At 39.7% G+C, this 13,553-nt stretch overlaps 1 protein-coding gene across 3 annotated transcripts in view; it reads right to left on the bottom strand.

Moving 5' to 3' along the window:
• The window catches only part of LOC126485155 (bifunctional polynucleotide phosphatase/kinase), a 77,918-nt gene that overhangs the window by 57,399 nt on the left and 6,966 nt on the right, over positions 1-13,553 (bottom strand). For all 3 annotated transcript variants that reach the window (XR_007587919.1, XM_050108824.1, XM_050108825.1), the window contains 2 exons: positions 9,749-10,149; positions 7,044-7,361 (listed from right to left, as the gene is read on the bottom strand). Coding sequence is in view for 2 of the 3 variants with exons in the window: in XM_050108824.1 (XP_049964781.1) it covers positions 7,044-7,361; positions 9,749-10,149 (719 nt within the window). In the remaining variant the exon portion in view is untranslated. The remainder of the gene's footprint in view (positions 1-7,043; positions 7,362-9,748; positions 10,150-13,553) is intronic.

Raw genomic sequence — 13,553 nt, 5'->3', positions numbered from 1 at the left:
TGTAATATAAAAATACACCTGTGCTCTTTTACGATGTCCACTTTGAAGATGGTATCAGCGACTGTGAGGTGGTTGTAACAACAATGATTACCAAAGTGCAAGGAACAACTACAGCAAGGAGGGAGATTTATATGCTCAACACACTAGATAAAGGGGCAGAAGTCTCATGTCTCACCGAGGAACTTTAAATGTTTAGCTCACAGCAAGAACATGTAGAGGAGCTGTGCCTCAGGTTTTGAAGAATAATTGAACACACACTGGATAGAACAGTTCGTGATGGGAGAGGCTCTCTGTGGTATACAGTCTCTTTAAAGAAACTTCTAAAGGAACAGACTACTGCACAATAGGTGTAAATAAAACCATGGGGCTATAGATGGAAATCTGCTAAATGAAACCCATTTGTCTGTCAAAAGGGCATTGTGTGACATCTCCAATAACTACCGTACAGCAATCTCATCGAAAGATCCCTCACAAAACCAACTGAAATTCTGGTCATTTGCAAAAGATGTCAGTTGCACCAACGTTAGTGTTGAGACACTCATGGATAACACAGGAACTAAATTTTAGAGTAGCCAATCAAAAGAATAAATGCTGAACTCATTTTAAAGATGTTCATTTCCGAATGAAAATCAAAAGAGTATTATCCCACAATTCATATTCTTGTACCAATGCAAAAATGAGTGGTGTAGATATTACACTGAGCTGACAAAAGTCATGGGATAGTGATACGCACATTTACAAATGGTTGTACACAGGGTATAAAAGGGCAGTACATTGGCAGAGCTTTCATTTGTACTCAGATGATTCAAGTGAAAAAGTGTCACTTATGATTATATAGCTGCATGACACAAATTAATAGACTTTGGATGTGGAATGGTAGTTGGAGCTTGACACATGGGACACTGCATTTCAGAAATTGTTTGGGAATTTAATATTCTGTGATTCACAGAATCAAGAGTGTGCTGAGAACACTAACTTTCAGGCATTACCTCCCAAGATGGACAATGCAGTGGCCAATAGCCTTCACATAATGACCAACAGCAGCAGTGTTTGCATAGAGTTGTCAGTGCTAACAGACCAGCAACACCGTGCGAAATAACCACAGAAATCAATGTGGGACATAGGCCGAATGTACTTGTTAGGACATCACAGTGATATTTGGTGTTAATGGGCTATGGCAGCACACAACAAAGACGAGTGCATTGCCTGCAATGTTTCTCCTGGGCTTATGACCATATCTGTTGGTCCCTAGACAGTTGGAAAACCATGGCCTGGTCACACGAGTGCCAGTTTCAGTTGGTAGAGTTCAAGTGTGGTGCAGACCCCATGAAGCCATGAACCCTAGTTGTCAACAAGGCACTATGCACGCTGGTGGTGGATCCATAATGGTGTATGATGATGATGGTTGGTTTGTGAGGCACTCAACTGTGTGGTCATCAGTGCCTGTACATAGTCCCAACTTTTTCACAATCCAATTTTGTACACAATCCAATCTATTCACTGCCATGAATAATGATGATGATGAAGATGAGAAGGAGGAGGAGGACAACACAAACACTCAGTCGCCAGGCAGAGAAAAATCCCCAACCTGGCTGGGAATCAAACCCAGGACCCCGCAATCTAAATGCAGCAATGCTAGCCGCTAGACCGCAAGCTGCAGATTCCATAATGGTGTAAGCTGTGTTTACATGGGATGGATGGGTCCTCTGGTCCAAGTGAACCAATCACTGACTGGAAATTGTTATATTCAGCTACTTCATGTTCCAAAACAACAATGCCGTCATCATGGCACAATTATTTGCAACTGGTTTGAAGAAAAGTCTGGACAATTCGAGCGAATGATTTGGCCACACAGATTGCCCGACAGGAACCCCATCAACAATTATGGGACATAATCGAGAGGTTGGTTCATGCATAACATCCTGCCCTGACAGCACTTCTGTAATTATTGATCAATATATCTCCAAAGGAGTGCCAACAACTTTTTGAGTCCACATCACATCAAGCTACTGCACTATGCTGGGCAAAGGGAGGTCTGCCACAATATTATGATTTATCCCATGACTTTTGTCTCCTCTTGTGAAGCACTGTCATTGGCACTGAGAAAGAGTGAAACCAAAAAAATGGAATGAAGCTCCAAGTGCCAATGGGCTTTTTAAAAGATTCTTTTCAGAATTTTCAGCTTAATTACCCTCTTTTTTTTAGGCTTAATATAGCATTTATCTACCACACAAAAAACTCTGCCCAGTAGCTGGAAGGAAGCCAAGATTACAACCATGTACAAAAAGGGTAGTAGAAGTGATCCCCAAAAAATAATGTCCATCTGTTGTAGAATCTCAGAACATATTCTGAGCACAAACATAGTGAGGCATCTCTAACAGAACGACCTTCTCCATGCCAACCACATGGATTCCGAAAATATCAGTCATGCAAAACCCTGCTCACTCTTTCTTCACATCACATCCCAAAAGTCACAGATCAAATCAGTCCAGCAGATTCAGTATTCCTTGAATTCCAAAAAGTATTTCACCCAGTACCATATCAATGCTTATTAACAAAAGTGTAGCTGTTACTGCATTAATAATTTCTTGCTATGAAGGATGCAGCATGTTATCCTGGACGGAAAGTCATGAACAGGTGTGGAAGCAGTTTCAGATGTGCCCCAGTGAAGTGTGCTGTAACTCTTGCTATTGATGCAGAAATCTATAAGGAAGTCCTATCCCAAAAAAAAGCTGCAAATATATTCTGTCGTGTTTTTATTAGATTTTACATGGTGCAAATACTAACAAATTTATTTGAATATTTAAAAATGTACAATTTTGAATGTAAAAAACCACAGAAAATGTGTATCAGTCCCATTGGCAGGCACCTGGATCTTACAAAAGGTTTGAATTTTGACCTTTTAGCACATGTTTGCAGGTGGTGTGTAGCATAGTATTCAAGTTTTCGATTTTCAGAAACCTCTACTAATTTGAGAGTAGCTGAAAAACTGTCAAATTTTGGAAATTTAAAGCATATTGGCAAGTGCCTCTAATGGCCAATGCTGAACATCAACAAATGCTCTCCCCACCACTACAGTTAACGGGATACTCATTTCTGCTAATGCTGGATAAAAATGGCAAAAAATGCAAGCTTTTCATGGCAGCTGCTCCTAAAAGTCTAAGTTTAACAGCTATGAGCTCCTCTTTAATATTATGCCCTTCCTTATAACTACTAAGAAACGAAACAACATTTAACAGAATACACAAGAACATTCAAAAGTTAACACCTTGGCCCCTTTGGTCAAACTGGGCATCAACTTTTTCTTCCTCTAAAATTATTTCACTGGTTGGTGTTTCACCACATCCCAATTCCTCTCAGCATCCGCCTCGCTGACATCCCATCCTCCTCACTGAGATCCAGCAGGAATGAATTCTCGCATACATGACCATAACAATGTTTGTCCATGGCAGAGTTCAGGAGTCCTGCTTGGTTTGCAGTCACCATCTCCTGCGCTACACTCCTCCACACAGTTCCAGCAAAGAGTTTGGAGCAGCACATTTAGCTGTAGTTATGGGTATCCCCCCCCCCCCCCTTTTGTTGGCACCCACCCCAAAACTGATGGAATCTTTTTGTTACCTTGCCATGTTTGTACTTTTAGGAAGGTACGAAAAGAATGGTACTGGGCGGCATCATGAGTAGATGACAGTCTCACAAGTTGGAATTAGGGATTTGCTGCAGATTTAGAGAACAGTTGGTGGCAGAGATTGTCCACCATATCTCTGTTCATTTCCACTCTACAATATTACAAGAAACTTTTCTCATACTTCTGAAATTTGGAATGCTGTTGTCTCTGGCTGTCTGAAAATATCAAGGGTTTTTCTTGTATATGGTGTTGACTTTCTTCTTCCTTTGTCCAAGCAGGATTCAATCACATCACAATTGCTTACTGCATGAAGGAAAAGAATTTCCTGTGGATTGAATCCGCTTGACGATGATGTGTACAGCATCCTGGAGGAATTATCCCCCCCCCCCCCCCCCGATTCTTCTGGAAATAGATGTTATTTTAAGAAAAAGCTAATGCTGTCAGCAATAGTGCTGAACAACACCTTCAAACAGGCTAAAACAATGTATTACACCGAGAGAATAAATAGCTCTCAGAACAAAATACACTCAACTGTGAGTGGTTTCAGGACAGAATGTGGGTTCTCAGTACATTACACGACTCCTGTACGAAAATGAAACTGTTAGTGATCCACAAGAGTTGTACAAAATATTTAATAATCACTTCTTGTCAATAGTCAAAAAGATAAATCAAAATTTTGTTGATACACGTAAATATGCAGAATTCTTACGTGCTAATGTTCTGAGACAACCGCAGCTACAGGAAAAAAGCAAAGACAAAGATGAATCAATTATTACATCAATAAGGGGGTTGTCCTCTTTGACAATTTAAAAACTATTTTTGCTTAAAATGTTCTCTGGGACGTCTACTTTATTCATTCATTCAAAGTTCGCCAGCAACTCAATTTTTGAGTTACAAGGCGATTTGTGAAAAAGTGTCTTCGAAAACCAACCGACATCCAATTTCAATATCAGCATAACAGACATTACTGAAATTATAAACATGCTCAAACTTGAGAGTGGACCAGCCTGTTACAACTTCTGCACAGAAGCTGACAAGAAGCATATCGAGCGAGCAGAGTAGAGGATGACAGAAAAACATGCCAAAAACGCCCGCAAGACCACCTCGGTCACAAAGGAGATGGAGGAGGATCTCCTTTTGGATCAAGAAGGATTGTTGCATGGTCCAAGGATCACTGACTAGAGGTACACTCAACTTAACAACAACAAAATGTCAACTAAAACTTTAAACACGTTTTTCGCAAAACCACATTGTTCAAGTTGGCGAGAAAGATAATTTTAAAATGGTACACATGATTTTGATAAGAATTTGATGCTGGCATTCTAGATTGAATTCTCTATCAGTGAATGTAAAAGTTTTGCGATATCTTCAAAAGACATTCATTTCAAAGCATCACCATTTTGACAGAACTTAACATTTTTCAACTATCCTATGTATGCTGATACAAAATATACTGAAAATGATTTCCACAAAATTATTTTGTTTCAGATTTAGCATTATTTTTTATTTTATTTAAAAATAAAAAATATCCTGAAATCACATATTTTTCCACTTGTTCAAAGAAGACTACCCCTTTACAGAGCACAGACACACAGACACTCATGATTATGATGAAATTTCAAGGAGGATTATACAGCTGAGTGCACCATACAAACTTCTTTTCTCAGTCATGTGCACAATGCGTCTCTCATGCGTGGTCTGTTCCCTGACAGACTGAAATACTCATGCACGAATTGGTGAGAGAAAGAGAGAGATAATGCAGGCAACTGCTGGCCAATTTCTTTGCTGCCAGTGGTTTTGACATATTCTGAGAAATCAATGTATAGGAGAGTAGTAGCATGTCTCAGTACACATAAATTGCTGTCAGACTCACATTGCATTTTTCCGTCCCAACTGACTTGAGGCTCTGCGAAACATTTCCTTTGAGCTTAAGCTTCAGCCATAGAAGTTTCTTTCCATTCAACACTTTTCACTCTTCTGACCTTGGTTACAATAGCTAGCAGTTTTACAATTTTCTGCTTTTCTCCACCTGCTAAATTTAGCTAGATAGTTAAACATAGACATAAGTGAAGCCAATAAAATTTGAGGTGACTGTTGCGACGTTATCATCTACAGTGAATGACTGATAAAACAAATGGATCAAAAGATTCTAAGAATATACTAAAAATGTCAAAAGCAATTAAAACAGGTCTTTGATGACCAGTTTCTGTTTATTATCATTGGTCATCATTGTTAGCTGGCAGAAAATTAAATGCACAGCTACTTACACAGTAAACTTTGAAGTAGGTTGCCACAGAGAGACGCCGTATGAAAGAATGAATATTTGTCTAAATGAATTTATCAAACAGGACTCCAGAGTTCCTATATCCACTCAGAAAAATAGTGTAGAGCAGACTCAACCTCACAAAGCAGTAACCTGATGGGTAAAACAGCTGCAAGATATCAGAACAGTAATACATGACACACAAGCCGAAATGTGAGAAAATTTGAAAACATCAAGCACTTCTAGGTTAATATTCAGTACACCAATTTGCTCTGGATGTCTTCACGCCTTAATCTTACAAATGTATCTTGGAAGTCTCATGCAAATTTTACAAAATCATTTAAAAGTTCGTCCAGTCCGAACTTCAAATCATGTAAGCAGTTAAGTGGGCATAACAACAGGAGACAACATGATATTGTAAAACACCACTCCAAACGAGAATGATTTCTTGTCTGTTAATTCTATGCAGTAGTTGTTCTTGTTATTGTACCAGGACTTTCCTTGGCTGCCGCTTTCTCACAACCTCACTGGAATGGCTTTCATCCTATGAAGATACTTTAAGAAAATAGTTTATCCTGGTATGTTTGGCAACATTTACGACTGAAACGATCAAACTCATGGGAATATTGGGAACTGAGCAGACACTTCTGCAAAGAAGGATGAGCAAGTGTTACAAAAGATTGCAGCAACATGTTGGACCAGCATAACAGTTTTTATTTTCTAAAGCATAATTGTAATCAGTGAAGAAAGCTAAGATGCATAGTGGTTCAGAATCCACATTAAACTGTAGGTCTCACTGTAACTGTTGTACAAAAGCAAGAGCCTGTAAGCACTGTGGTCTTCAAACAAATCTTTGGGTTGAGGACATGAAAGCATCTTTACCTTTCCTAGTCATACTATGTTGTTTGATTGTATAGCGAAATTACAGTTTCGCGAAAGCAAGTTTAATATTTTATAGTGCATTTTGTTTGCATTAATTAACAGGTCTTTGAAATGAATCCCTCCAGTAATGGCTGAATTAACAAAAGAGTACAACTTACAGATACTTATACTTAATCATAACAAGTGTTTGGGTACCCACATCACATCAAATAACTTCCTTGTCCAATAATATTTAATACACAAATGACCACAGGAAAAAAAACTGGATCCTACCTTTTCGACTAAAACATTCCACATGCCAGGTGCTGGCTTTCTGTAGATACCTTTCCCAGTTGATATAAAAACTTGCACTGGAACACCAAGCCTTGAAATAATGTTTCTAATTTTACTTTTGAAATCTTCAATTTTCACTTTCCCCTTAGAAATTCCAGCCTGATTTGTGAAAAATACTATTTTAAAGCCAGAACTCCACAAATGTTTCAGTTTTCCAGGCACCTCAATGAATGATATTTTCCAGTCATCATTGTCTTTTGGGAAGACACGACCAGATTTTGTGAGGATAATAGTTCCGTCTACATCATAACCAGCTATCTGAAAATAGCAACAATAATAAACACAGATTAATTGACAATCCAAGTTAGATATCTTAAATACAACAACATGAACACCTGCCTACTAATAAAAGACACACACAATCCACAAGAAATTGCAGTATATTTTTGTGCATCTACCTAATAAATTTGTACAAAATAAATAGTTGTGACTATTTTTGCATTGCTCAAGGCATGGTTGGAAAAAAAAAAAAAATTAATGTGTTGCTAATAGGATACAAAGGCTGAAAAGGACTTGCCCATTGCCTACAAAGGTCACTGACTGCACCACTGACAAATTTTCCAATCAGTACTTCAAAGACTGATACAAGTGTTTCGACTTGGTATCGCATTAACAGTTTTTGTTTCAAAGTCACCGCTTCTTCACTGAATGTTAGCTGGCTATTAAAAAGCAACAAATTCCATAAGATAGACATTACAACTGTTATTTTTGAAACTTTACAAACTCCTGGCATATAAAAAAATGTATTTTAATTATGGGTACAAAGAACAGATGACACAGGGACATGTTGCAAGACCCTCTGTTAAGAGAAAGGATGGAATGTTATGGTCTGATATCCCACTGACAATATCACAGTGGACGAACCCATGTTCATATTGTGCTGGATTAGGGAAGGACATCTGCCGCCTCCTTTTCAAAGGGACCACCCTGGACTTAACTTCAATTAATTAGGGAAACCAGGAAAGCTACAAAATGTGGAGCAGTTACAGATATGAAACCAATTCCATCCAAATGCAAATCCAGAGCCTTAACTGCTATGACATCCATTTCCTCTCAACTTACATAATTCATTAACATGGGATTTTTGTCAAATTTCGGCACCTGAGACTTAAAGTGTTAAGAAAACTTGCTTTTTGCTTGGCATTACATGTCCAACCAAGTACGACAGAGCTAGTCATTTCGGAAGGCGACCAAGCATCAAACCATTCTGTGCGTCCTCCGCTGCTAAACCCCAGCAGGCAATGAGATTTGGCCTTCACTTAGACAACTTGTCACAAGTAGCACTGAATGGCAATAAATCTCTTCTCCAGACTATGGTGTGACACTACTTCAGTGGCTCTGCCATTCTGTTCACTGCTGTCGGCAGCAAATCTTTTGTCTTTGCAATGAAGTAGGTATGAGCCTCCTCACTGCTGACACATGTGAGCTCCCTCTAGCTCAGGGGCGTGTTTTGAAAAGTAATGCACCACAGACTGCTTATATAATCCTGTCAACTGGAGCAATATTCATGCTGAATAGATAGAACAGAATGGTGGCTACTAATGAGAAAACAGTGAACACAGCCATAGTTATTGAGAGGGAAAAAATAACAACATAGTTTTAAAACTAATCTATAACTCAAGTTTTTCCCATAAATAAAAATTATCGTCACAGTATCATGCCTTGCGCCAAGCACGAAATTCAACACTCCTGCATCTCAATCACATAGAAATTTACAGCTCCTGTAGTGGAACAGAACTGAAAGCACACAATGGCAAAAGTTCTGTGTGGGCAACAATGTCAATTAAGCAAATTTCAATGTGAATGGATTACGGTCCTGGTTGAACTTCGCATGATGCTGCCTGAAACAATGAGTTCTATGCTGATACGAGTGACCTGATAAGAACCAGCCTTACGTACATTACAAAAGAATCTCCCACTAGAGAAAGCAAATGCTGGCATTACAGTAAAACACTAGATTTGATATGACAACTGACTGCAAAATTATATCCGGGATCAATATCAGAAATGACTCACTCACAACACTGCACCAGAGCTAACACAGAAATAAAACTAGATTAACATTAATACAATACTGTACTTCAAATTCAAAACTGAAGATTTTCTAGGAAATGAGTAGTGATGATGTTCCAGTGCCAAACAATACTAATGGACTGCACTGCAACTAGCTGTGATCCATGACTCATTGACATCCTAGTTCATGATGACAAGAGCATACATTTAAAATACATATGGAAAACATAAGTTATGGTTTTCAGGAAATTGGAAACTATTTTCTTATAACAAAACAAATTATTTGAAAATTGTGTTATGAGCAGAACAAACTATATTTCATCTCAAGCACAGAAATTAAATCACATGCACAAAATGAGAATCTGTTGAAACATAGGCTGTTAATAAAATTCTGGATGATTATGCAGAAGTCTCTCTTACATACAACAACTACTACTGTGGGCAATTTTACAGGAAGCAGTTTTTGACAGATATATTATTCCACACACTAATTATATGATATATGAGTTTTCAAGACAAATCACAATGCTGACAGTAGTGGTAACAACAGGAACAGTAGTTTTAGTAAGATTAAAATGCTGCACATGTGGTGACTGAATAAGATAAGGCTTTTAATTCTCTTTTCTCCTTACCTTTGAACTGCCTTTACATCCTTTACTTGTAAGAATTATAAGTTTATTATTATCTATATATTCCCATTTGTCCGCAGAACATGGTGTCACTTCAGTTGATATTGCATCCTTCAAATCATTCACTCTTTGGCTTGTATAAAAGTCCTCACACAATCTTTTTGCTGGCTGGCAGGGATGTTCTGTAGCCCTTTTAATTCCTTTATGCAGTGAAACACTGCCACCATTTTTAGCACAAAATCTGACTGTGTGTGCATACTGGCCAAGCAGGAATTCCAGTACATCCCCTTCTTTCAATGTATATGTTTCATTCTTCTTCAGCGCTAGTCCATTAACAGCTGAATTATTACTACCCAACTGTTTTACTTTCACTTCTTTTGATGAACTGTCTGCTAGGAGGCATACTGAGCACAGAAAAAGTAAAAAAAATAAATAAATAATTTATGTCAACAACCAAGTCCATTGTGTGTCTCTCTCTCTCTCTCTCTCTCTCTCTCTCTCTCTCTCTCTCTCTCACACACACACACACACACACACACACACAGGCACCAGGCACATGCTCGCACACAGAAGTTAGTAAGTAATTTTAATTACAACCTCGAAAAGTAGTGCAGCATACCACTATGGGAATTTAAAAGAGCCAGCAAATGTCACAACATCCCATGCTGAGTAAGTGGAAGTATATGGCAACAATGTACAGTCGTATAACGTAGTGGTTAGTTGGTACAAGATGTTTCAGTGTGGTCAAATATATTTCAACAATGAAGAATAAAATGGCAAATCAGATCTGTATGAAGAACTGGGAATCCTACGAGACTTGGAGGGCCTGTTGCTTGAAGTTCAGCACAACAGAACTGAGACCATTGTGAAAAAAGTGAAGATCAGTCATGCATCCATTTTTAACATTCCATCTGAAAGTGTGAGGTTTCGCTGCTGCTCACACTCCATTCGAAAAGCTCACCGAGCTCTAAATGACTTCTATAGCTACCTAATCACCATGGACAGGAGCTGACACCCTGAGACAAATGAGTAAAACAAGCAGTGCAAACTAGTGGACTCATCACAACTACCAAAAACAAGTGAAGACCCAACCATCATTAGACAAGGTAAAGCTTTTTTTTTTTAATTGCCGCAGTTAGTGCCAACAGATTATGCTGATAAGGGTTACACCAACACAGGATTATGCTAACAAAAGCCTTGGAAAGGCTGGAAGAGGCTGTCTGTCAAAACAAAGTGTCACGGAAAGCCGTGTTTTTGCTCTTTCAACACAGGACACAGTCACGCATGCTGCTTCCTTGGCTATCAAATTTTGCTTCACCCCACATATTCACCTGAGATGGCACCATGTGAATTCTTCCTGTTTCCTCAGATGAAAAAACTACTGTGTGGCAGACATTTACAGAATGACAACCAGTTGATTTTTGACATGGGACATTTCCTGGACATCCAAAATGCTACCTTCTATAATTAAGATCTCCACCAAGTCATCCACTGTTGGGAAAATTGCATCATACTGAAGAGTGAATATGCAGAGGAATAATAGCAACCAAGTTCAATGGTAGCAGCTTGATTTGCCCCTCAGATTGTTTGACCAAGATGGCCCCCTTCTGATTCACTTCCTGCAGCACGGGACAACAGTGAACGCCCAGGGTTACTCGCAAACCTTGACCACACTCCCCCAAGTGATCAAATCAAAACAACCATGCAATCTCACCCATGGGGTCATACTGCTCCATGACAATGCAAAGCCTCATACAGCCAACACAGTGGCGGCACTCCAGCAGAATTTCAAATGAGAGGTTACCTGACCCCTTCCATACAGTCTGAACCTCTCTCCCTGTGATTACACCAATTTTGGTCCCCAAAAAAGGCTCTGAGGGGCAAACAATTCACCTCGGATGACAACATCCATCTGTACGTGCAGAACTGGTTAACATTGCAGCCCCGGGAATTTTAAGAGACGGCCATTCACCGCCTTGTGTCATAGTGGGACAAGTGTCTCAACAGCCAGGGTCATTACTTCTAACATACAGGCACTGGTTTCTGCAATTACGGCTCCAGCTCGTTTCTGTTTGAACGGCCCCTATATGTGGGGTGCCAAACGACAATTGTTGATTGGATTGAGGATTCTAGAATGAAATTTTTCACTCTGCAGTGTAGTGTGTGCTGATATGAAACTTCCTCTTGATTAAATCTGTGTGCCAGACCGGTGTCAAACTAAGGACATTTGCCTTTCACGGGCAAGTGCTCTACTGTCTGGGCTACCCTAGCACAACTCACAACCCATTCCCTCCACCTGTATCTCGTCTCCTACATTCCTAACTTCACAGAAGTAGAGTTGTGAGAATGGATCATGAGTTGTGCTTGGGTATCTCAGTTGGCAAAGGCAAAGGTACCAAGTTCGAGTCTTGGCCTGGCACACAGTTTTAATACGCCAGGAAGTTTCATATCAGCATACAGTGGTTAAGCCATGTCTCTGCAGTATCCCTTCTTCCAGAAGTGCTAGTCTTGTAAAGATCGCAGGAGAACTTCTGTGAAGTTAGGATGGTAGGAAACAAGGAACAGGCAGAAGTAAGAGCTGTGAGGATAGGTCATGAGCTGAGCTTGGGTAGCTCAGTAGGATTGAGGATTTCTTGAATGGGGGGGGGGGGGACATTGCATGTTGTTTTCGATGGAGGGTCACTGCCTGATGTAGAAGTAATTCCAGGCATGCCCTAGTAATACGTGTTGGGATCCTTACTGTTCCTGTTGTGTATAAATGACTTGATAGAAAACATCAAATGTAACTTCAGACTTTTTGCACATGTTGATGACTATGAAAACACAGTATCAGAAAAAAGCTCCACAAATACTGATACATATATTGACAAGATTATAAACTGATGGAAAAAATTGCAACACCAAGCAGTTGTATGAAATAAACAAAAGGTGGCACTCCCTGTATCTGAAAGACGACATCTATTCCAATTTCGCACTAGTTGCACAACAGTGGCACTAGTAGCACCACTATGAGGTGGCAAATCAGGTTTGCTTTATTTACACTGTAAAAGTCGTGACTGTTAGCTACCTTTGAGACTGAATGTGGCGAGTTGATGTTAGCCAAGAATGCCTTTAAGGTGACAAAGATGCCATCATCAACACCAGACAGACACCATTATCAACAACTCACAGAGTTTGAACAAGGTCATGAAATAGAACTACGACAAGCTGCATGTTCCTTCTCCAATACTGCAGGAATACTTGGCATGAATGGAGCCACTATACAAGACTGCTGGCAGCAGTGGTTACGGGAATATACGGTCACAAGAAGACCAGGCTCTAGATGGCCACATGGCACTATCTAGAAAGAAGACCTGCTTTTTCGGAGTATTGCTCTGGCGCACTGTACTGCATCTGAGGCAGCAATCTGAGTAGCAGTTGGCACCACAGTGATGCAACGAACAGTTACAAATTGTTTACTTCAAGAACAACTCCAACCCAGACCCCAAACCACTGCCATTTGTGACTTCGGTAGTTTCAAGGCAGAGCTCATTGGACAGCAAGATGCAGGCCTATTGTGTTTTCTGGTGAAAGCTGGTTCTGCCTCGGTGCGAGTGATGGCCATGTGTTGGTTAGGAGGACGCCAGTTCAGAGCCAGCAACAATCTGTCTCTGTGCCACACACACTGGACCTAACCTATAGTTATAGGTAGGGACTCAATTTTGTATGACAGCAGTTGTGGTTATCCCATGCACCTTGACTGCGAATTTATACGTTAGTTTGGTGATTTGACATGTTGTGCTGCCAACCATGAACAGCATTCCAGAGA

Source organism: Schistocerca serialis, chromosome 6 (genome assembly GCF_023864345.2).
Source record: "Schistocerca serialis cubense isolate TAMUIC-IGC-003099 chromosome 6, iqSchSeri2.2, whole genome shotgun sequence".
NCBI lineage: Eukaryota > Metazoa > Arthropoda > Insecta > Orthoptera > Acrididae > Schistocerca > Schistocerca serialis.
This window is presented reverse-complemented; position numbering and strand designations above follow the sequence as displayed.